We start from the raw sequence: 21,130 nt of genomic DNA on the forward strand, positions 1-21,130 counted from the left end.
CCTTTGCGTTATTTGCTACACAAAAATCAATCAAAGGTCCAATTTAGCAAACTTAGTAGATAGTTGCGCTCGATTAAGTCCGGACCGCCAGTCATCGAGTTTTGTAAGAACTAAATATCAAAATAATATTTAGAAACTTTTCTTAGCTCGGTCAGTGTAAAACTGTGGTGTAAAATTCGATCGTTACTACAGCTAAGTACAGCTATTTAATTTCGAATCATCAGCACCACTTCGACATACAACACTACACTATCAAAATTGTCAAATTGACGTTTGACGTTGTGGATGTGGACACGTATTATTTTAGGTTTCGATTGTAAATTATTTCTCATTTGCTCTGTAATTTACTTAAGTCCATGTGAATTAAATACATAAAGTGATAACGTATAGATTTGTGCACGAGATACCGAACATAAAAAAATATCCAGGTAAGTAAATAACGACGGGTGACGAACCGACCGGACGCTTGTAACTTGCAATTTGTTTTAGTATTTCAAGCTTATGGCATAGAAAACCCACTGTTTTACACTACTTCTGTATATTAGGAGATGCTACACTTGCCTGTACTATAAACATTGTCGCGAAGATGTATAATAAAATTGCAAAATGTGTAATTTGATTCTAAACATGAATACGCCTTGTAAATGGAACTGCTATCCATATACCAACTTCTAATATTTAGCTCTAGTCCTCATGTAAATCTAAACTTATCTACCTAGTTAATTTGAACGATAAATAACAAAAATATTAGTAAGTAAACAGTATCATTAAACTTGTGATGCAATTGCAGCATGGCAGGCGTGGAGCAGCCATGCTATACCCTGATCAACTTCCCGACGGACTCCGAGCCTTACAATGAGATGCAACTCAAGTTGGATCTTGGTAAGTAATCATTTGTATGATCTCTATTAGCTTATGGTATGTGTTTGCTCTAATCTATCTCTATAGTATTCTTAGACCAAAGTTTCTCCATTCACACCTGTTAGTAACAGCAAAACAATTCATATAAAGTAACATGCTGTCAACAACATTGTTGACTCTATTATCATCACTGTGTAAACACACCTGTTTCTCATTACTACCTAGAAGTAGACTCTTCTTTGCTCTTATATCACAATCATACTCACAATGGCTTCAGTAAAATATGTAATGAGTAAAATGAAACATTCACAAACATCAATAATAACATCATAAACATTGCTCAACAGAGAAGGGTGACATAAAAAAGAAAATAGAGGCTCTAAAGAAGACAATAGGCATCATCCTCTCCGGCGAGAAGATCCCCGGTCTCCTGATGATAATCATCAGGTTTGTGCTGCCGCTTCAAGACCATATGATCAAGAAGCTGTTGCTTATCTTCTGGGAGATTGTGCCCAAGACCACTCCTGATGGCAAGCTCATGCAGGAGATGATCCTTGTCTGTGATGCATACAGGAAGGTGAGTGCACTAGATTTTCTTGAATAAACAAGGTAGATTTGTACTCCACTTCTAGAAAGATAGCAGTCATAATTAAAACACAATTTCTAGTTGCAACAATAATGTATTTGACCTGCACCACATTTTTGTCATGACGCTAGGATCTGCAACACCCCAATGAGTTCATCCGTGGCTCCACTCTCCGCTTCCTGTGCAAGCTGAAGGAGCCGGAGCTCTTGGAGCCCCTGATGCCTGCCATCAGGGCTTGCCTGGACCACCGTCACTCCTATGTCAGGAGGAATGCGGTGCTTGCCATCTTCACTATTTACAGGTTTGTATGTTTTGGGAAAAACACTATAATATAGGTCTACCAGATGATTCTGCACTAGTTTACATTACAAAACATAATTTTTTAATTCGCGATTTTCACCCTAAAAGCCATAAAGCTAAAGTCTAATGTTTTTTGTTCCTTAATTATTTTACCTTGGCAGTTTTTAATCAGCAACCAAAAACCCTTCTTAATTCTAAAACAAAACACAATTCCACCAGAAACTTCGAGTTCCTAATCCCCGACGCACCGGAGCTGGTGGCGAACTTCTTGGAGACTGAACAGGATATGTCATGCAAGAGGAATGCGTTTCTCATGTTGTTGCATGCAGACCAGGAGCGAGCGTTGACCTACCTCTCGTCTAGACTGGATAACGTGCAGAGCTTTGGTGATATACTGCAGTTGGTTATTGTGGAGCTGATATATAAGGTAAGTTTGGTGTTTGAAGGCAGTTTTAGTATTATTTTGTCATGTCGGAAATATCAGTTGATTATATTTATCACACTTACAAATGTTTGGCATTTTTTTAGGGGCAGTCCACATAACCATACCCCTGAACTTTTTAATTTTGTGCCCTTATGTCTATGTATCAATAAACGTTTATTCTATTCTATCTGAAATCAGGATGTTTATTCACTGAAGAAGGTCTTTTCTTATGGAACTTCAGTCTATCTATTTCACGAAATTCTATCAGTAATAATCAGTATCTGTAATTTTATGCCCTCGATAATGAACCTCAAATTCCCATATATTTTTATATAATTCGTCGTTTAGGTGTGTCATGCGAACCCGTCAGAGCGTTCCCGTTTCATCCGCACAGTGTACAGCCTTCTGAACGCAACCAGCGCCGCCGTGCGGTACGAAGCGGCCGGGACACTCATCACGCTGTCGAACGCGCCTGCTGCTATTATAGTAAGTAATTTAGATGAAATGTCATCCTTTTCACAGTTTTATGTTGAGTTTCGCGGTTGTGTTACTTTAATTCACTAAATAAGACTCACATTTTTTTTGTCAGTCGTTCTTTTCTGTTGTAAATGTGCCACGTTCTTGTAAATAATAGTTATTTGTTATACAAGAGTGCAAAGTTGCTTTTTAACCGCGTGCTCAATTTTGATGACCGAGCAAGCGAAGGATTCTAAAATTGAAACACGAGCGTAGCGAGTGTTTCAATAATTAGAATCCTGAGCGATAGCGAGGGAATCAAAAGAGCACAAGGTGAAAAATCTTTGCACTCGAGTGCAACACGTAACTTTTCATCCCACCTCATCGAGGAAATTACTAAATGCAAAAAAAAACAAAATGGCGCGCACATATGAGTATCAAATTAAAAAGAAGTAGGAACCTATTAAAGTTCATTTATTTGAAAACTCAGTTTTAAATTAAACGAGGTCAAAAATCTATGTAAAAACAATAATAAAAATTACTTAATTAATTGAATAATTATTTTAAGCAGTATTTTATTTGTTAAATATGTATTTGTTTGAAAAGTCTTATCAAGATTGTCACAAATGGAGTATTGCACACGATGTTCTAAATTCAAATCACTTTGCCGCTCTAGAGGATAAAAACGGCTTTTGCGCTCAGATATCAAAGGGTAAAACTACTCTTTCAGAGATGGTGGGATGAAAATGTATTTTCTGTTCTGCTTTCTTAGTTCACTAAGTTGCAAATATATACCTCTGTTTTTGAAATCGGTTATAAATATTTTGGTCATGTAGGCGGCAGCAGCATGCTACATCGACCTGATCGTCAAGGAGTCGGACAACAACGTGAAGCTGATCGTGGTGGGGCGTCTATCAGCCCTGCGTTCTAGCGCTGGGGAGGCTGGTGCGAGGGCCCTGCCCAACCTGGCCATGGACGTGCTGCGCGTGCTGGCGGCGTCAGACCTGGACGTCAGGAGGCACACGCTGGTGCTGGGTGAGTGAACGGCGTGGAGCTGATCGTGGTGGGGCGGCTGTCGAAAATTGTCTCTTACCTTGACGAATTCAATGGAAAATGATCTGATCCTACAGCAAATTTTAAAACCTTAAAAAACGATTTACTAAAAATTATTTAGAAACAATACTAACCTTTTCCAGTCTAGTTACACATCAATCATTTCTCTCACAGCTCTGGAGCTGGTCAGCTCGCGTCATGCGGAGGAACTGGTGCAAGTCCTACGTAAGGAAGCTGCGAGAGCTACCTCCGCCGACCATGAAGATGCTGCTAAATACAGGCAGTTGCTTGTCAGAGCGATGCATAGAGCTGCTCTTAAGGTTTGTGTATATATTTTGTCTTTGAAAAAATTACGTTAATTCTGTAGATTAAAAAAATCTTTTTGACAGTTTAAGGCTACACTAAATTTAAAATTTTATATACCAACATTTTGGGTGGTTTTTAATATGTTTGTTTTGTGGTCAATGAAAAAATGTTTTGACATTTTCAATTTCGACTATTTGAGGTTTGTAGGTGTTTATTGTGTTATATCATTATATGTTTTATATGGACACTAGTTGCCTGAAATAAAGGAACAAATAAAAATAAAATTTAAGATTTGATGTTTTGGTATTCGATTTGTCATACATAATATACCACCGTCTCATCAATAAGTTGCTTCAAAAACATAATATGTTGTTCAATCAATAATCTCCTTCCACAGTTCCCGGAAGTAGCAGGCAGTGTAGCCCCGGCTTTACTAGAACTGTTGGGTGACGGCAGCGAGCCGGCTGCGCAAGATGTCATGCTGTTCCTACGCTCTGCACTGCACACCTTTGTGGATCTGAGAGACCAAATATATCAGGTAAATTTGTGTAAATGTGTATGTGTATTGTGTCTTGTAGAAATTGATTGATATCAAAAGTGTTAAACGTTATTAAATACTAGCTTCTGCCCGCGACTTCGTACGCGGATCCTGTCCCTTATGCCAGCGACTACGGGGTCAGCAAAATCAAAGATCTGAATCGTCTGATATTGAAGTTTAAGGGCCCGTTGACTTGAAAACAACGGAATACGCATTAGAAACCATATATTTAATTTTTGTACTTCAATGGCAAAAGCACAGCAGACTAAACAAAACGCTGAGAACTGAACCGCAATAGACGCGACCATAGGGATAACAGTAGTGATTCTAATTAGTCCGCATTTAAGTTGTGTGTGGCAAAAATATTACACGTATTATTACGTAAAAAAACATTAAATAGATGACAAAATCGTGGTGACTTAGTGGAAGTCATGGTGGTTTAGTGGCTAGAGAGCCAATCTCTCAAGTATGAGCGTGCGTCTTTGATTCCAGGTCTGGCAAGTACCTGCCAATGCAACTTTTCTAAGTTCGTATGTAGGTACTTTCTACGTATATTTTGGATACCAATTACCGTGCTTTGGAAGGCATTTTAAACCGTAGGTTCCGGCTGTCATTGAACATGAAATTTTTGGCAGTCGTTATGGGTAGTCAGACCAGTTTTACCAAGGGGTGTTGGGTTGAGGTAACCGGGTTGTGGAGGTCAGATAGGCAGTCGCTCCTTGTAAAACACTGGTACTCAGTTGCATCGTGACTGGAAGTCGACTCTAACATAATTGGGAAAGGCTCTTGAGATAATAACGACAATTATAATGAGATATAGGCACTGCAGGACATCTGAGGCTGATGACGGGGAGTAGCGACCCCGCGGGGCTATATATACTGAGTTCTCCAGGGAGAGTATACTATCTCCGGCCGGTTGGAGTGAACCATGACGGGGGTAGGTCTCACGGGTCTGGCTTGGCTTGGCCGTCCAGAGTGGAGTCGCTAGAGCAGGGTTAGTAGCCCTGCTCGGAGGATAGGCGCCTCGTAAGTGACCCACAGGGAGCGCGTAATCTGCGTTTAAAATCCGCCAAGGTATTCTCACACTTCAGCCGCTCATGTCCCTGTTGCCCTCTTGTTGCTATTCAGTGACTGATTCCCGGGGGCCCAGTAAGTGAGCTGGCGAAGTCTCCACCTGCAATTTTTACATGTATCTAATACATTGTCATCGGCAGGTGCCATAGCTCCCGTAGTTTCCCCATTCCTAGTCCATTAGCATCCCATCACAATAGCCCAAGTAGTTTTCATCCATAGTTAGCAATGGTATAGCACAGAACCGGGGATTGTCTTTTTTTTTAACGATGTCCACCGGGGATTGTCCTTGGGTTCATTTCTATAGTGTATAAAGGGATAATCGTCGGTTTTGTGTCACCATACCTATTTCATAACATTCGTTTCTATACATTTCAAGTGTAGTATTGCTCTTGAAGTTCCACATCAGGTGTTCCAGATCTTCGATGTATATACGTCAATAGAGAGTGCTTATCAGATTGAATAACTTTTGCTAAAACGTCACACCTCTATATGCTATAGTCTAGCTGGGCCCCTGGAGTTCCGCATCAGGTGTTTTAGATCTTCAATTTGTATAAGTCAATAGAAAGTGCTTATCAAGTTGAACAACTTTTGCTAAAACGTCATACCTGTATATGGTACAGAGAAGCTGGGCTCTTGGGGTTCCACATCAGGTGTTCCAGATCTTAAAATTTATTATCTCAGCTAAAAATGCTCATCACATGAAACAATTTTTGCTATGGCACCATTTTTGTATCTCTTATAGTTTTGTTGGTCTGTTGGTGTTCTGCATCAGGTCTTCAAGTTTCGAAGATAAATTATAGCCTATATGTTGACCAGGCTTAATACTGATATAACAAAGAAAAAATCATTGAAATCCGTCCAGTAGTTCCGAAGATTAGCGTGTACAAACAAACAGACATACAGACATACAGACATACAGACATGCAGACATACAGACATACAGACAGAATTTTTTTTTTGGATTTGTGCTCCATTACTGTTTCTAAACCCCACCCAATTATTATTTTTTTAATATATTCAATGTACAGACACAGTTTTTTTACAGATTTATTATATGTATAGATAAATTATGTAAAAAAAAATACATAACTTAGTAAACAAAAACATATTTGCAAGGCATTGAATTTTTGTGTGATTACACTGTTTGTACAGACGACGGCACATAAACCTTTCTCAAACTGTCTTTCTTCAACTTTATCACAATATTGGAAGGTTAATGTTCGATTGGTATGATTTGTCAGATACGTAGGGGGTGCGAGTTTGAGACGCGATGTAAACGCGCGTGTTTAGCTTATCGTGTATTTTTTTTTTGTGACATTTTTGTCCTGATATATTCCCTACTTACCCATGGTGATGTTTCTAGAAACTGTTGGAGTCAGTGGGCGGTATCCGCGTGGGTAAGATAGCGCGGTCGGCGCTGTGGCTGCTGGCGCAGTTCGCCGACACGCCGGAGCGGGCGCGGGCGGCGCTGGACGCCCTCGCCGCCGTCATACCCTCCTCTGTCAGCGGGGAGGAGAAGGTGAGTGGTTATACTGACTCCTGCAGTCAGTGGGCGGTATGAGCAAGGGCAAAAGAATTCAATGAGGGTTTTCTAAAATGGCGTCCACCAGGTGGCAGCACCGAGTCGTCAGGTCCAGGTAACTGTCAAAGTGCTTATCTTTACTATGAATAGTGAACGATTTTAGTGTTTTTTTTATTTTATAATTAAAGCACTGCATTATTGTTTTACTATTGAGGTTGAGTAAATAAAAAAAACTAAATCATATTGTGTTAACAAATTTTTCAACAAGCTTTTCCTTAGTACCAGTGACTTTTGCACCCTCTCTCTTAGCTCAATTTTTAGTTCGGAAACCTTATTCTGACCGTAGTCCATAATAAAATCAATAACACTTCCAATATAACAGAATTTCAATAAACAATAAGTTCGGACCCTACAATTCCATACTATTTGACAGCTGTTTGGACCTGACGCATACGAAGCGCCGCCTGGCGGCAGAAAAAATATCGAAAACCCTCATTATCACATCACTAAGGCCCGTTTTTGCATGTTCGTTAGGCATCCAAAACGTTCTATCAAAAAAATTTAAGCTCATTAGTTAATATAAAAAAAAGTTATACAACATTTGCAGTTATAAAAGAATGTAATAATTATATATAACTTTACACATCAATGTGACACACGTATTTCGTATCGTAGGAGGATTCCGAAGCGTCGACTCCCAAGCCTCAGCCGGACACGTCGGCTCCTCGTCAGCTCGTCACCAGCGACGGTACATACGCCTCGCAGTCTGCCTTCAATTTGCCTGCGTGAGTGCTATCAGATGTTTCCTATTTTTGTTAAGTAATACATTTTTTGTCTACCGAAAATATTGTGTCTCGAACTCGGTCGCCCATTCACGGACAAACCGCGCCAAACATTGTTTAATATTATGATTGATCGATCCGCGTCGCTTTGCCTTATTTTTTTTTAATTTTTTTTATTTCAAGCAACTAGGTTCCAAAAAAAACTTAAAGATGTTATAAATACATAATAAATATTCTTAATACTAATGTCACTAAGCCACGAGTCTACAACTGTACGTGCCTTTTGAGTGCTAATTTGACTTATACCTCTTCACCCACAGTGCTACCCCAGCCCCAGTAGGCGCAGCCGGTCTGTGGGCAGCTCTTGGCTCCGGCGAGAGCTTCACAGCAGCCTGTGCGTGCTCTGCGCTGTGCAAGCTGGCGCTCAAGCTGGATAAACGTGATGCTGCCTCTGCCATGCATCTGGCCGCCAGGCTGCTGGCCTTCCATAAGCAGAATGCTGGTGAGTGTCATGTTATAGTCACTGGTATTGTAAGTTTTGGTTAGAATTGTGTCTTTGTGTGTTTTCAGCACTGTGTTTCTCAGAATTTTGGAATTCTCTAGGTGTATGTGCAAGAGTAAGCTAAAGAATATGGTAGTGATAAGGTTTTTTCAATCTATGTCATATTTCAATCTATGAGGTTGAGAAAAAATTATGTAGGTATTTGAAAACTTAAAATAAAGCTTAGGTTTTTTGTCACAGCATAAGGTAATACCTGACTAATAAAACGCAGAAAGTTGCTGTAGTAAACGCAACTCAAAAGTTGGTGCTCAAACTATATAGGCTACATAACATAAGGGCCTTTGCTGTCTATCGCACGCACACACAAGCGTGACCCGCCGCACGCGTGTCGGGCTCCAGTCCCGTGTCTCTGGCGATGGATGACGCTGCTATGAGATGATGATATGAAATAAGTTCAAGGAGTTATCGTTCGACCCGTGCGTCCGTTCAAGGCAGTGAAGTCCCTTAACGAAAACAGAAACAAACATGCATCAATAATATTAGTACCTATACTTCGTATACAGGCACAAACGGCACCCAATCAGGTCTAACCGCCGACGACCTGGAGCACGGCGCCATGTGTGTGCTGGCGGGCAGCTCGCGCCCCGACGTGGTGCGCGACGCGCTGCTGGCGGGCTCGCACCACGCGCTGGCCGCGCTACTCGCGCTGCCTGACCGCGCTGCCAACCTGCTGGACGATGCCGACAAGGTAACACAATAATGATTAGATTAAGTTATCTGTAAGGTCAAAGTAATTATGTGATGTGATAAATAAATAAAATAAAAAAATATGGAGGACAAAATAACTAACGGAAATGTTATAACACAGAATCTCCTAAGAAAATAGCGCGCCAAAATGCGGATATTCTGAGGATGAGGATCGTTACGTCCGCCCATACATGCCTTCTATGGAGTGTGATTTAATTTCAAAATAAAATCACCAATCAATCAAACCCAACATTTCACAGATTGATTTCATAAGGAATCCGACTGTCTCGTTAGTTCCGATCACGACTACCGTACCTTGCTTGACCTACAAGAAAGCGCCTGACCTACCTTCCTTATGACATCTCCAACATTTTTTCTTCCTCCATGGTTAACAACACTCTGCTCTAGCAGCAGACGCCTTGAATCACTATCAAATGATGCAAATCCCCTTTAGACTTTTACCAAAGTGCTTCAACGCCGTGGTACGTGGAGAACAGCTAGTAATTTCTATTTTAATAAGTATCTTATATTCCCAGGAGCGTGAAGTGAAGCCCGAGGACAACAAAGTGGACGTGGAGGCGGGCATCGTGTTCGCGCAGCTGGCGGGCGGCGCCACCGCCACCACGCACCACGACATGTTCGAGCTGTCGCTTACTAAGGCGCTGCAAGGTAAATTCATTTCAGCCATACTAAAAAACCCACAGTAAAACTGAGTTTTATGTACCTTATTATAAAAAAATTAATAGATGTTTGACACGTCTTCAAAAAAAATCCTATACAATTTTTGACGTGACAACGTCTAATATCATGTTCGACGTTGTCACGTCAAACTACCGTCCGTAAACCGACTCTACAGACAACCAATTCTTTTAAGAGGTGTCAAACTACCGTTTAAATTTACACCGTTTTGTTGGAAACTAATACACATGACATCGTTTTTGTGTGTTTTTGCATTAGTTACTAGGGTGTCATTCCTTGATTAAAATCAGCACAGCCTTGATACTGCTCCTTTTATCTCCCGAACTACTTACCCCGTTTTAAAGTCATCTACATATATCTCCCACAGGTCGCAGCACCGGCGTGAGCGAGGAACGCGGCAAGTTGTCGAAGGTGACGCAGCTGACGGGCTTCTCCGACCCCGTGTACGCCGAGGCCATCGTCGCCGTCAACCAGTACGACATCGTCTTGGATGTGCTCGTTGTTAATCAGACTGGTGAGTGATAAATAGTGCTGTTACTGTTGTTTTTTGAGGTGGATCCAGATATTGAGGCATGCACTATGAATAAAACACAACGACTGCCTCGGCGTGAGGACTGCTTGTTGCAAAATTATATCAGTAGCGTGAAGCCGTATACTTTAGAAATGATTGTAAATAGATTATATTGTATATGGATACTACGTTTAAAAGCATGATATATGATCGTCCTGACGCGATCTCATATTTTCACTTTAATTTTGGAATTTCAGTCAAACATTTTTGTTGGCGTTTTTGGCCCAATAATTGTTTTTTTATAATATCAAAGTACGGCAATCGCGGAAACAAGCAAAAAGTCCAAAGTTCAAAAGAGCTCTTGGGTCAACAATTTGTTTTGGAGTGTTTGGAGATGTTCTACATTATTTTTTTTTACATTTACGTTTTTTTTTTCTCTTATAAACACTAACCAACGTCCCACCCACAGACGACACGCTACAGAACTGCACGGTGGAGCTGGCGACGCTGGGCGACCTGCGTCTGGTGGAGCGGCCGGCGGCGCTGGTGCTGGCGCCGCGGGACTTCGCCTCCATCAAGGCGCATGTCAAGGTCGCCTCCACTGAGAACGGCATCATCTTCGGCAATATCGGTATGGCATATGAAGACGTCAGTCTTATATTTTAGTAAAAAAAATATTTATCTATTCTTAGGAAAGCTTACAAACTAATGATGCATTTAATAACTGAATGTATTTCTAATTTGCTAGCAACAAGCTTCCGCCATTAAATAACATTTTACGGGATCTAAAAATAATGTTAACCCTGAACTTCACAATAAAACTAGACTTGTGTTTTTTCAAAATACAAGACTACGTACCATGTTAGGTACTTGAATTTTTGACCCTGAAAAAAATATACCGTTTTACCATAAAGGGTAAATAAAGTTTTGTAAATGCGGAGCTAATTTATGAGATGTAATAAATTAAAATAATTCGATAGGTTAAATTTTCGCTAGTGCAGTTGTTACCCAGATTTTTTTTTCAAGACTAAACTATCGCCAGAATCTTTGCTTGTCCTCATAATAGTCGTTTATCAGATGAAAAACTGTACTACAATAATACTCTTCACCTTCCAGTGTACGAAGTATCAGGCGCATCAATGGACCGCGGAGTAGTAGTACTGAATGACATACACATTGACATCGTCGACTACATCCAGCCCGCTGTCTGCACTGATGCCGACTTCAGGCAAATGTGGGCCGAATTCGAGTGGGAGAACAAGGTAGGACTTTAGATTAGATTACTCGGGCTGGTTTCCGCAACTCCACGACAAAGCGCGTATTTTGCGTGTGAGGGTGATAATGGGTGTTTATTCACTCGATCCACCCCAACTCCTCGAGAAAAGCCAGCAGAGGTTTAATTCTGCTGACTATCTCTTGGATAGTACCTGGGTTACCGAAGTACTTAGCCCTGTATATGGCGGTTTCAGGGCAGTCTAGTAGCACGTGTGCCGCTGTTTCTTCTTCCCCCATGCAGGCTCTGCATAAGGGACTGTCTGTAACTCCTATAACATAGAGGTGTTTATTGAAGGAGCCGTGTCCAGTTAGAACTGCCGTAAACTTACGTAAATTCTGCTTTGATAGGCCCATCAGCTGTTTAGTGAGGCGATCGTTGATGGTCGGGAGGGCCATCTTCGCCTGCCTGCACGCGCTGTGGTTAGTCCAGAGGTGGTTGTGTTTGTGCCTAGTACGCTGTCTTACCAGTGTTCGTAGGTGGCCGAAGGGAGTGGCAGTATGGGTTCTGGTCCTACTGCTGTTTGGTCTGATCCCCTTCTCGCCAGCTCATCCGCTGCATCGTTGCCTCGGGAGCCACTGTGTCCTTTTATCCATTGAATGGTTATGTTATTTAAACTGCCTACCTTGTTTAACCGTTGGTGGCACTCGTGTATAAGGCCGGAGTTTGCGCAGTGTTTGCTTAGGGCCTGTATTACTGCCATGCTATCTGAGAGTATTCGGATAGAGTGACCGGTTACTTCCCGCTTTATGACTGCTTCGGCCGCTAGGGAGATGCCTATACATTCAGCTTGGAATACTGTATTATGTACTCCTAGGGTGTGAATATGTGTATGTTTAGGTCTTCTGAGAAGAGGCCTGAACCTGTGCCGGTGCTTGTTTTGGATCCGTCGGTGAAAATTCTTAGTTCTTTGGGATTATGTCCCTCGTAACGATGATCCTCAAAAAGTTGGATCCTGTATTTCTTATCGAATATAAAGACTTTGGGTATGCGGTCGTTTATAGCCTGCATAATGGGAAAGTCTGCATAAAGATTGTTTAGTATAGTTGTGTGTTTTGTAGGCAACTTGCTCCAGAGATTAAGGGTTTTGAGTCTTAGAGCCGTCATTGCTGCTTCTTGCTGTGCAAAGAGGTTCAGCGGCGGCAGACCTAGCATGGCTTCCAACGCTGCCGTTGGTGTTGTCCTCATGCCACCTGTGGCTGCCATGCAGGCTTGTCTTTGGACTCGCGCCAGTTTATTTGCGACTGTAGTTTGGTCGGTTTTGGGCCACCAGACTAAGGCGCCGTAAGTGATCATGGGGCGGATCACTGTTTTGTATAGCCATAGTATTATCTTAGGGGATAAGCCCCATTTCTTCCCTATCATTTTCTTACATTGCCAAAAGGTAATGCTGGCTCTGTTTACTTTATTGTCTATATGATTACTCCATTTCAGCTTACTGTCCAGAGTGACGCCAAGGTATTTGACTTCGTTGGATAGTTTGAGTTCTGTATTGAAGAGTTTAGGTAGTTTGTACGGTCCCAACGTTCGTTTGTTTGTGAACATGACTAACTCAGTCTTGGTGGGGTTTACTGAAAGGTCAAATTCCCTGCACCACTGTTCTACGATTCGTAGGGCCTGTTGAGTAAGGTTGCAGATAGTGTCAGTTACCTTGCCTGAGATGAGGATGGCAAGGTCATCCGCATAACCTATTGTGTAGTCGTGGTTTGCGTTTAGTTTTGTGATGAGATCATTAATCACTAGATTCCACAGGAGCGGGGACAGTACCCCTCCCTGTGGACATCCTCTGGCTATTAGTGCTGATTTGTCATCATCTTCAAAGCGTACCACGCGTTTGCTGAGCATGTTTGTGATCCAATCAGTTAGCATCGGGTTAACTCTGTGTCTGAGTAAACTCGTTGTTATGCTAACGAAGTTTGTTTTATCAAAGGCTCCCTCAATGTCTATAAAGGTGCCAAGGCAGATGCCTTTTTGTTCTATTGCCTCCTCTATCCGGCTTACTACCAGATGAAGCGCTGATTCTGTTGATTTCCCCGAGCTATATGCGTGCTGATTCGGATGCAGGGGGTTGTTTCTTAGCGCACCGTCCCTCAGCTCTCGCTCACATAACCTTTCCAGGGTTTTTAGAGCAAAGGATGTCAGGCTGATTGGTCTGTAAGATTTTGCGCTTGTGTAGTCTCCTTTACCTGGCTTTGGGATAAAGACTACTTTGACCTCCCTCCATTTTTTGGGGACATATCGAAAAGCCAGGCATGCTCTCATTAGTCTTAATAGTCTATATGAGATGTATGGTCCTCCCCATTGCAGGAGCGCTGGGAAGATTCCGTCCGGACCTGCTGCTTTGTATGGGTGGAAGCTTTGAATTGCCCAATGGAGTTTTTCCATTGTGACGATTTTTTGTGCGTATGACCAATCTTCTTCAGTTGGTGTTTGTGTTACCTCATGCCATTCTACATTTTGCGTGAAAACGCATCCTGGGAAGTGGGTCTCAATTAGGACGCGCTTCGTTTCTTCCGGCGATGTGGTATGTGTGTTGTCTGGTTTTCGGAGAGTGCCCAGACCAGGTGTGTTTTGTTGTGCTAGGATTTTCCTTACCCTGTTTGCTTGTTGACAGGACTCGATGTTACCACAGAACTTGCGCCATCCCCTGGTACTTCGGAATCTGATGCATTTCTTGTACCTTGATTTGGCCGCCTTATAGTCGTCCCAATCCTCGTCGGCACATGTATTCATTGCTCTGTTTAGTTTTTCTCACTTGTTTACGCCTGCGTTCTAGTTCCGCACCCCACCATGGTTGTTTCCCTGGTGTTTTCTGGTATGCAGTTTCGGGGCAGGCTGTTTGATAGCTGTCTATCATTGACTGTGTGAGGTAGCTTACCTGTTCGTCAATTTGTTCTGTGTCCACGTAATTTGTAGGGTCCCCGAGTTGCGCAAGTTTGGTGCTGAGCGTACGGGTGTACGTCGCGCGGTCCGTATTGCGTGGGTTCCGTTTCGGTGGTGTTTCTTGTATACAGACCTGTAGGTCAAAGCGGATCCATCTGTGGTCTGAGCAAGATGCCTCCTTAGAGACATGCCATCCTGTGATTAGCTCCGCTACGCTCTCTGATGCGAGAGTCAGGTCTATAATTGTTTGACTTCGTCTAGTGACGAAAGTTGGTTCTGATCCAGTGTTTATTAGTGATAGGTTGGTTGTGAATAAGTAATCAAATAAGGTCTTACCCCTATCGTTGTGTGTATCCATTCCCCACAAAGGGTGGTGTGCGTTGGAGTCAGTACCGATAATCACTTCCTTCCCTTCTCTCTCGCAGTGATTCACCAGGCGGGCGAGGTCGTAGGGAGGAGGCTCCTCTGCTTCGGGCATGTATACCGAGGCGAGGGTGATCTCCATGTTTAAAGCAGGTTGCTGTATTGAGATGGCAGATTGGTCTCTGCAACAGAAATCTGATAAAACTGTGTTTTATGTTTTTGTTGTATAGATGCACGCCCTGGGATGGTCGTGATGTATGTCTACGTGAATCTTACCTCCAAGATTGGAGAGTCCTCTGATTTGGCCGGCCCTGACCCACGGCTCCTGGATTAGGGCAATGGCCGTGTGTTGAACCTCCAACCATTTGCGCAGCTGAGCCGTCGCGGTTTGGCTGTGGTGGAGGTTTGCTTGGAGGATTTTAATTGTCGACGAAGAAGGGGACGCCATCGCAGATTGCGCCCTCCTCGTCTCCTCCAAGCTGTAGCCCGGCCAGCAGGTCCCCGGACTCGACTTCGTCCCTCCAGGTCTGAACCCGTCAGAAGGGCTTCTTCCGGGTCGTCGTCCTGTGAGGGGACGGTTGCGGGTACGGGCACCGCAGGCCCTCGGTGGGGCCAGCGCCCTCGCTGGTCGTGGTACTTGTGCCAGGCTGTTTCTGGATGGTGAAAGTGGCGGGGTCCCATCCCGGCGGAGTATCGGCAAACTTGCCGTTGTGACCCTGGAATTTCACGTACACCGCACCCAGCCCGAAGGCGAGGCGGCGCCCGGACTTCATCAGGGTCGCGATTTGTTCCTCCGGGATTCCCACCACCACAAAGCTGGCGCCTTGCTGCTTCTCCTGTCTTTGAGCACCCACCTGTCGACCGCGATCTGCGGGTTCTGGTATGCCAGAATCCGCCCGATGTCTCGCGAGTCGGTGATGGCCCCCTGTTCATTAGGGATCAGGATGCCACACCTGATCCTTCGTGTAATTTCCGACTGGCTCTTGATGATCAGCTGGTGGCCGGTTGAAAGGGCCAAGTCGGCGATGGTTTTTTGAAGCCATGTCAAAGTGTGGTCGTTGGAGCACCACAGCTTCAGGACGCCTTCTGTGTAAACCGGCTTACCATTAAAAGCTGGCCCCGGTTGTTTGTTGTTCGGGGACCATGCCTCCTTTAGGATGGTCTTCTGTATCCCCGTCAGTATCGTGTCCGCTACGTCCTTTGTTAGGATCCCGGTGTGGCCGCATGTAACTGCGATGCACAGGGACTTCTTGGTTGCTTGAGCGTAGCTTACCCGAGGAGTGGCCCGCTTGGACGGGTCCAGGCACTGTCGTTTGCGCTTCCCACGGGGCGAAAGTGTCTCGTTCAGAGCGCGTTTGGCAGCTGTCTGTACCTCACCTGCAGGGCTTATTGTTTCGTCCCCTTCCTTCACCGGCCTGCCGGCCCCCGCGCCCGGCGGACGACCACTCGGTCCAGGTCGGCTTTCGCCTGCCTGGGCCTGTACGCCCACCGGCACAGAAGCATGGCTGGCCGGAGGTTGGGGCAGCGGGTAGAGCTGGTGTGTCGGGCGCGGCGTTCGCGTTCATGCGCGCTCGCCTGCGCTGGCGTGGGTTGATCTTCCTCTTCTTGGAGCTCACGCCATGTTGGTTTTGGTTAGGGCGTTGGGGTTGTGGAGTTTGTTTCCCCTTGCCCTTGCGTTTTTGCACCTGCCATGCGGAGGAGAAGTAGTCCTCAGTCCGGGTTACCGTATCCGCGTTGACGGAGGCAGATGGCCCGGAGGTGCCGGCATGTGGAGCAATTTGCTCGGTGTGCTGTGTTATGTGAGGACCGCCGAGGGGTGAGCCGCCGACGGAACCGTCACGGGTGCTTGGGTCGGTACTGGTTTTACCCGTACCTATAACCCTCGCCCTGTTTGTGGAGTCGGTACCAGCTTTACCTGGTCCCTTCCTCCTGCTTTGACGTTTGGTCTTCGGCACGGTTCTCGCCATGCCTGGACCTTTGTCGCATTTGCCCACGGGGCAGAATGCGCGGTGTTCGCGCAGGTCGTAGAGTGTCGTCGGCTTTCGCTGACTCCACCCTTACGCCGGTAAAATTTATTTTAGTGTTATCCATATTTTGATTATTTTAGTTTCATCTACCGAGCTCCCACCCTCCATGGAGCCCGCAACTGGGAGCGCCCTACTGAAGGTAGGCACGCTAGGACTACCCGGTAGATATAGGAACGCGAGGCTGGCTTACAGTGCGACATCGGGCACTCGATCAGGCTGGAGTCTGGAGCAGAAAGTCCCGACTTCCAACCTTCACTTGCACCGTCAGCATGACCTTCACCACCGCTACGGCCGCCCAAGGACGGCTTTCGCGGACCCCACGTCCCTCGCCTGTGGCCCTCTGACGGGACACGATTGGCCATTTCCCTAACCCATGGCTCTAAGGTAGGGCAACCGTTTCGCGTGAAATCCAGACCAAAGGGGGCGTGTTGCCGCACGGACGCATTACCGCCAGCGCCGCTTGGCTCAACCCCCCAGGATTCCTTCATCCCCACTTACGGCGCTCGACTGCGCAGGTCCTAGCGCAGGTGACTGTTTACTCCTACCCGCCATCATCAGAGAATAAGTGATGGACGGGCCCGCAACCACTTAGTCACAAGGATCACGGTAAGGAGTGGAGTTGGATTGTGGAGGGGTTGGGGGAAAAACTGGGAAAGGGTTAGGAGTTTGACTGGGGTTGGAAGTGACTGTATGTGCGAGGGATGGGTATGTGCGCTGTGCACACGACAGGACTTTGAAGGGGTGGGATGGGGGAGAAGCAGCTCTTAGCATAGGCAGGAGGGCGAGACCGAAGTCTTCCCTGCGACCTAAGGTCCCGGGTGACGCCGGTGTTACAGGCTCGAACTGTACCACGCACTTGGAGGCGGCTGGGGAGAACGTCAACCCAAGGTAGGACTTTATCTATCTATTCATATAAAAGAAAGTCGTGTTAGTTACTCATTTTATAACTCAAAAATGGCTGAGCCGTTTAAGCTGAAAATTAGAGGGGAGGGCCTTAGACCCGGGATAGGACATAGGAAAGTTTTTGTCACCATCCGGGACGTAGCTGAAGAGAGTATGTAATAAAGTACATAAAGTACATAAGAGAGTATATAATAAAGTACATAAGAGAGTATATAATAAAGTACACGAGAGAGTATATAATAAAGTATATAAGAGAGTATGTAATAAAGTACATAAGAGAGAGAGTATGCAATAAAGTACATAAGAGAGTATGTAATATAGTACATAAGATAGCATATAATATAGTACATAAGAGAGAGATAAAGTACGGACCGCGGGCAGAAGTTAATTATAAAATGAAATTGTTGCCCATCAGATTAGTCGGATTTGAAAAAAAAGTTTCGGTAATCTTTTTAATTAAATGGTGCAACCCACCGTTATGCTCACAGAAGTCTTGAAGCAAAAGTCCTTTTGCTCACAGAAGAAATAGTTATCTCTATGTAGAGATTTGCCATGTAGTGTTCTAAATGTGTAATGTTTTGTTGCAGGTGTCCGTGAACACGAACATCACAGATCTGCGCGAGTACTTACAGCATCTACTAGCTTCCACCAACATGAAGTGTCTTACTCCTGAAAAGGTAACATTTACTTATCATATTATATTATAATGTCCATCATTTAAGGAATTTAATTTTTCAGTTCAGTCTTTGATAAGATTTTACAAATCCTGTAGATAGATTTCAATAAGAGGTATGAATGCTAACATAATTAATTTCATATGTCCAAACGTCAATTAAATCGAAGATATTAAAACATATCATATATACACTGCGAGCTCGACGTTACTTCTTACTAGGGCCCATACATTAAATTCTAAGGACTCATCAGACTATCTAAATTTTGGATGCATAGCTTTTTCTAAAATTAATAACTTGCCTAAACCGCAAAATTCTGCACCATTAGCGAATCGAAATGGAGAACTGAAAAAAGCTTCTAATTACGAAACTTTCATGCAAAAAATGCTCTATAGTGCTGTCCAAAGTATCGATAAATATTTCCATCATTATATACTATTGTCGTGTGGCAGGCGTTGTCAGGTCAGTGCGGGTTCATGGCGGCGAACCTGTACGCGCGGTCGATCTTCGGCGAGGACGCGCTCGCCAACCTCAGCATCGAGACGCCGCTGCACAAGCCCAACTCGCCCGTCGTCGGGCACGTGCGGATACGCGCTAAGAGCCAGGTAAATAACACTAATTTAAGTAAAAAAAAATATAAAAGGCAAATGTTGAGTAATTACTTTTCCCGAAAAAGACTTCATACTAGGAATTTCTCCTTTAGACATCCTCCTCGAATACTTTATGCTGTTTTTAAGCAGACCAGCCGATATAATCAACCTATTTTATTAAATAAAATAAGCTTTCCCATTTCCGCCACTTGTCTATTTGTTAGCTTAGCATCCTTATAAAATATGAGTATATATAGTATACGAACGTGCCATTTTTAAGCACCCTTGAAGGCTTATATATAAAACTTATCGACCTTATTTAAGTCGTATCGGTAACCCAGCCATGTGTTCAGTTACTCCAATACTTGTAGCCTGCGTATGTGACAAATTGTCGTTGTTTCCTTAGGGCATGGCGCTAAGCCTGGGCGACAAGATCAACATGATGCACAAGACGCCGCACCAGAAGCCGCCGCCCAACCCCATCCCCGCCGCGTAAGCTCACGACCTTAAGAGCCGCCGTACACGGACTGCTTCAAGCAGTTGAGACCGACTGCTTAAAGCCGCGACCGCGCAGTGAACTATAGTCATTCATTCGCTGCCGTACACACGACTGCTCGAGCAGTCGCGACCGCTTCAAGCCGTCAACTGCATGATGAAATTCCATCGTGCCGTCGACCGCTCGCGAGCGGTTGCGAGGCATACACCGACTGCTCGAGCCGTTGACTGCGCTAGAGCAGTCGACAGCTCTCCGACTTCCCTCTCCCCCCCGCCCTTTGCGGCCTCGCGGCGTCTGTTTTCTCATTTGCCGACTGTTTTTTGAAAATCAACTGCTCGAGCAGTTGGGTCGTAGCTCGAGCAGTCAACAACCGACAGCTCAAGCAGTCGACACCGACCGCTCGAGCGGTCCGTGTATTTCACTCAGCCGCTAACTGCTCGAGCAGTCCGTGTACGGCGGCCCTAACAGCTACACGAGTCATAGCGCATGCCATCTACACCTTACTGCCTTAACATACAGTCGACATTCCTACTTACATCGACCGCCACTAATGTGCAAATGAATTTATACCTTGTGTTGTGGGTATAAAGTATGTATTCAGTTTCAAATAGTAAATTCTTTTTTAAAATTGTAATGTTTTATAATATTTCCTGTACTTTATTTTATAATCCGGGTGTAAGTTCCGTGAAAAATAATAGTTCTATAAATAAATTGTACAAACTAACCATGTATGTGTTTGAGCTAATTTGATCGGTCTCGCATTTATGTTACTTACTGAAATCTTTGTGTTTTGTGTAGGCGAGGCCTGGCAAACGCCGGGATTAGTAACGCCAGGCAGAAGAAGAAGACTTAAAACTTTCCTGTACTATTGTAGGTTATAATATCGAATCCCTCCGGCTCACTTAACTGTCCTAATGTGACATCAAACGGCACATTTTTTATCATACATTGTGAATTACGTCGTCACAATATTTGTCGATATTAGTGATGTGCGTCACAGTCTTGTGTAAAGCCGGGCAATTTTTTATATGACTAAATAATAAGTGGTTAATTTTATCCCCTTATTGGCTAGACAATCATTTTATTTCTTCGAATAGTGCTATTATTTGTACTTGTAGACTTGCCCAATTTCATCTGTCCTGACTATCGTTCATATCGATAAAATTTTATACTGATAGTTTTAATATCGATAAAATTGTGCAAGTGTATGCAGTATTTAGCTACTTGTGTTTTAATTTATACGTATTGCCAGGCATTGTAAATGCAGTAAGTGTCAATGAATTGTGTAGTTGTTATTTAGTCCTTTGTATTTCGCTATTTAGTTGTAACAAACATTTATTATTATTAGATTTATTGTATTGAATATAACATTTATCAATTATATATTTTTTTTATTTTATATTAGAAACCTGCTTTTATAAGTAGCCTTTTATATTAAAAGTAAGTATAAATAATCATTAGAGTAGAATTCAACAGTTTCAAATTTGTCGATTAAAGTAGAAAGTCGGCTTTAGCAAATTTGAATTCACATGCAATATATAGTATACATAAGTAGACATT

At 43.8% G+C, this 21,130-nt stretch overlaps 1 protein-coding gene across 2 annotated transcripts; it reads left to right on the top strand.

The window, feature by feature from the left end:
* Positions 1 to 243: 243 nt before the first annotated feature.
* Positions 244 to 20,951, top strand: LOC110374208 (coatomer subunit beta). Of its 2 annotated transcripts, none has more exons than XM_064036563.1 (21): positions 244 to 428; positions 791 to 882; positions 1,209 to 1,438; positions 1,579 to 1,748; positions 1,967 to 2,174; positions 2,520 to 2,657; positions 3,464 to 3,662; positions 3,855 to 4,000; positions 4,384 to 4,524; positions 6,962 to 7,117; positions 7,796 to 7,905; positions 8,223 to 8,404; positions 8,968 to 9,152; positions 9,688 to 9,820; positions 10,218 to 10,364; positions 10,831 to 10,992; positions 11,478 to 11,623; positions 18,398 to 18,487; positions 18,937 to 19,089; positions 19,481 to 19,566; positions 20,369 to 20,951. In XM_064036563.1, exons 2-21 carry the CDS (start codon positions 792 to 794, stop codon positions 20,421 to 20,423), a joined length of 2,928 nt encoding a protein of 975 aa, XP_063892633.1. In that variant the 5' UTR covers positions 244 to 428; position 791; the 3' UTR covers positions 20,424 to 20,951. The 2 variants fall into 2 exon arrangements, with proteins under 2 accessions (XP_063892633.1, XP_063892634.1); XM_064036564.1 differs by having other exon boundaries at positions 245 to 428; positions 19,481 to 19,581; positions 20,032 to 20,951.
* The last annotated feature ends 179 nt before the right edge of the window (positions 20,952 to 21,130 follow it).

Source organism: Helicoverpa armigera, chromosome 10 (assembly GCF_030705265.1).
Source record: "Helicoverpa armigera isolate CAAS_96S chromosome 10, ASM3070526v1, whole genome shotgun sequence".
In the NCBI taxonomy this organism is placed as follows: Eukaryota; Metazoa; Arthropoda; class Insecta; order Lepidoptera; family Noctuidae; genus Helicoverpa; species Helicoverpa armigera.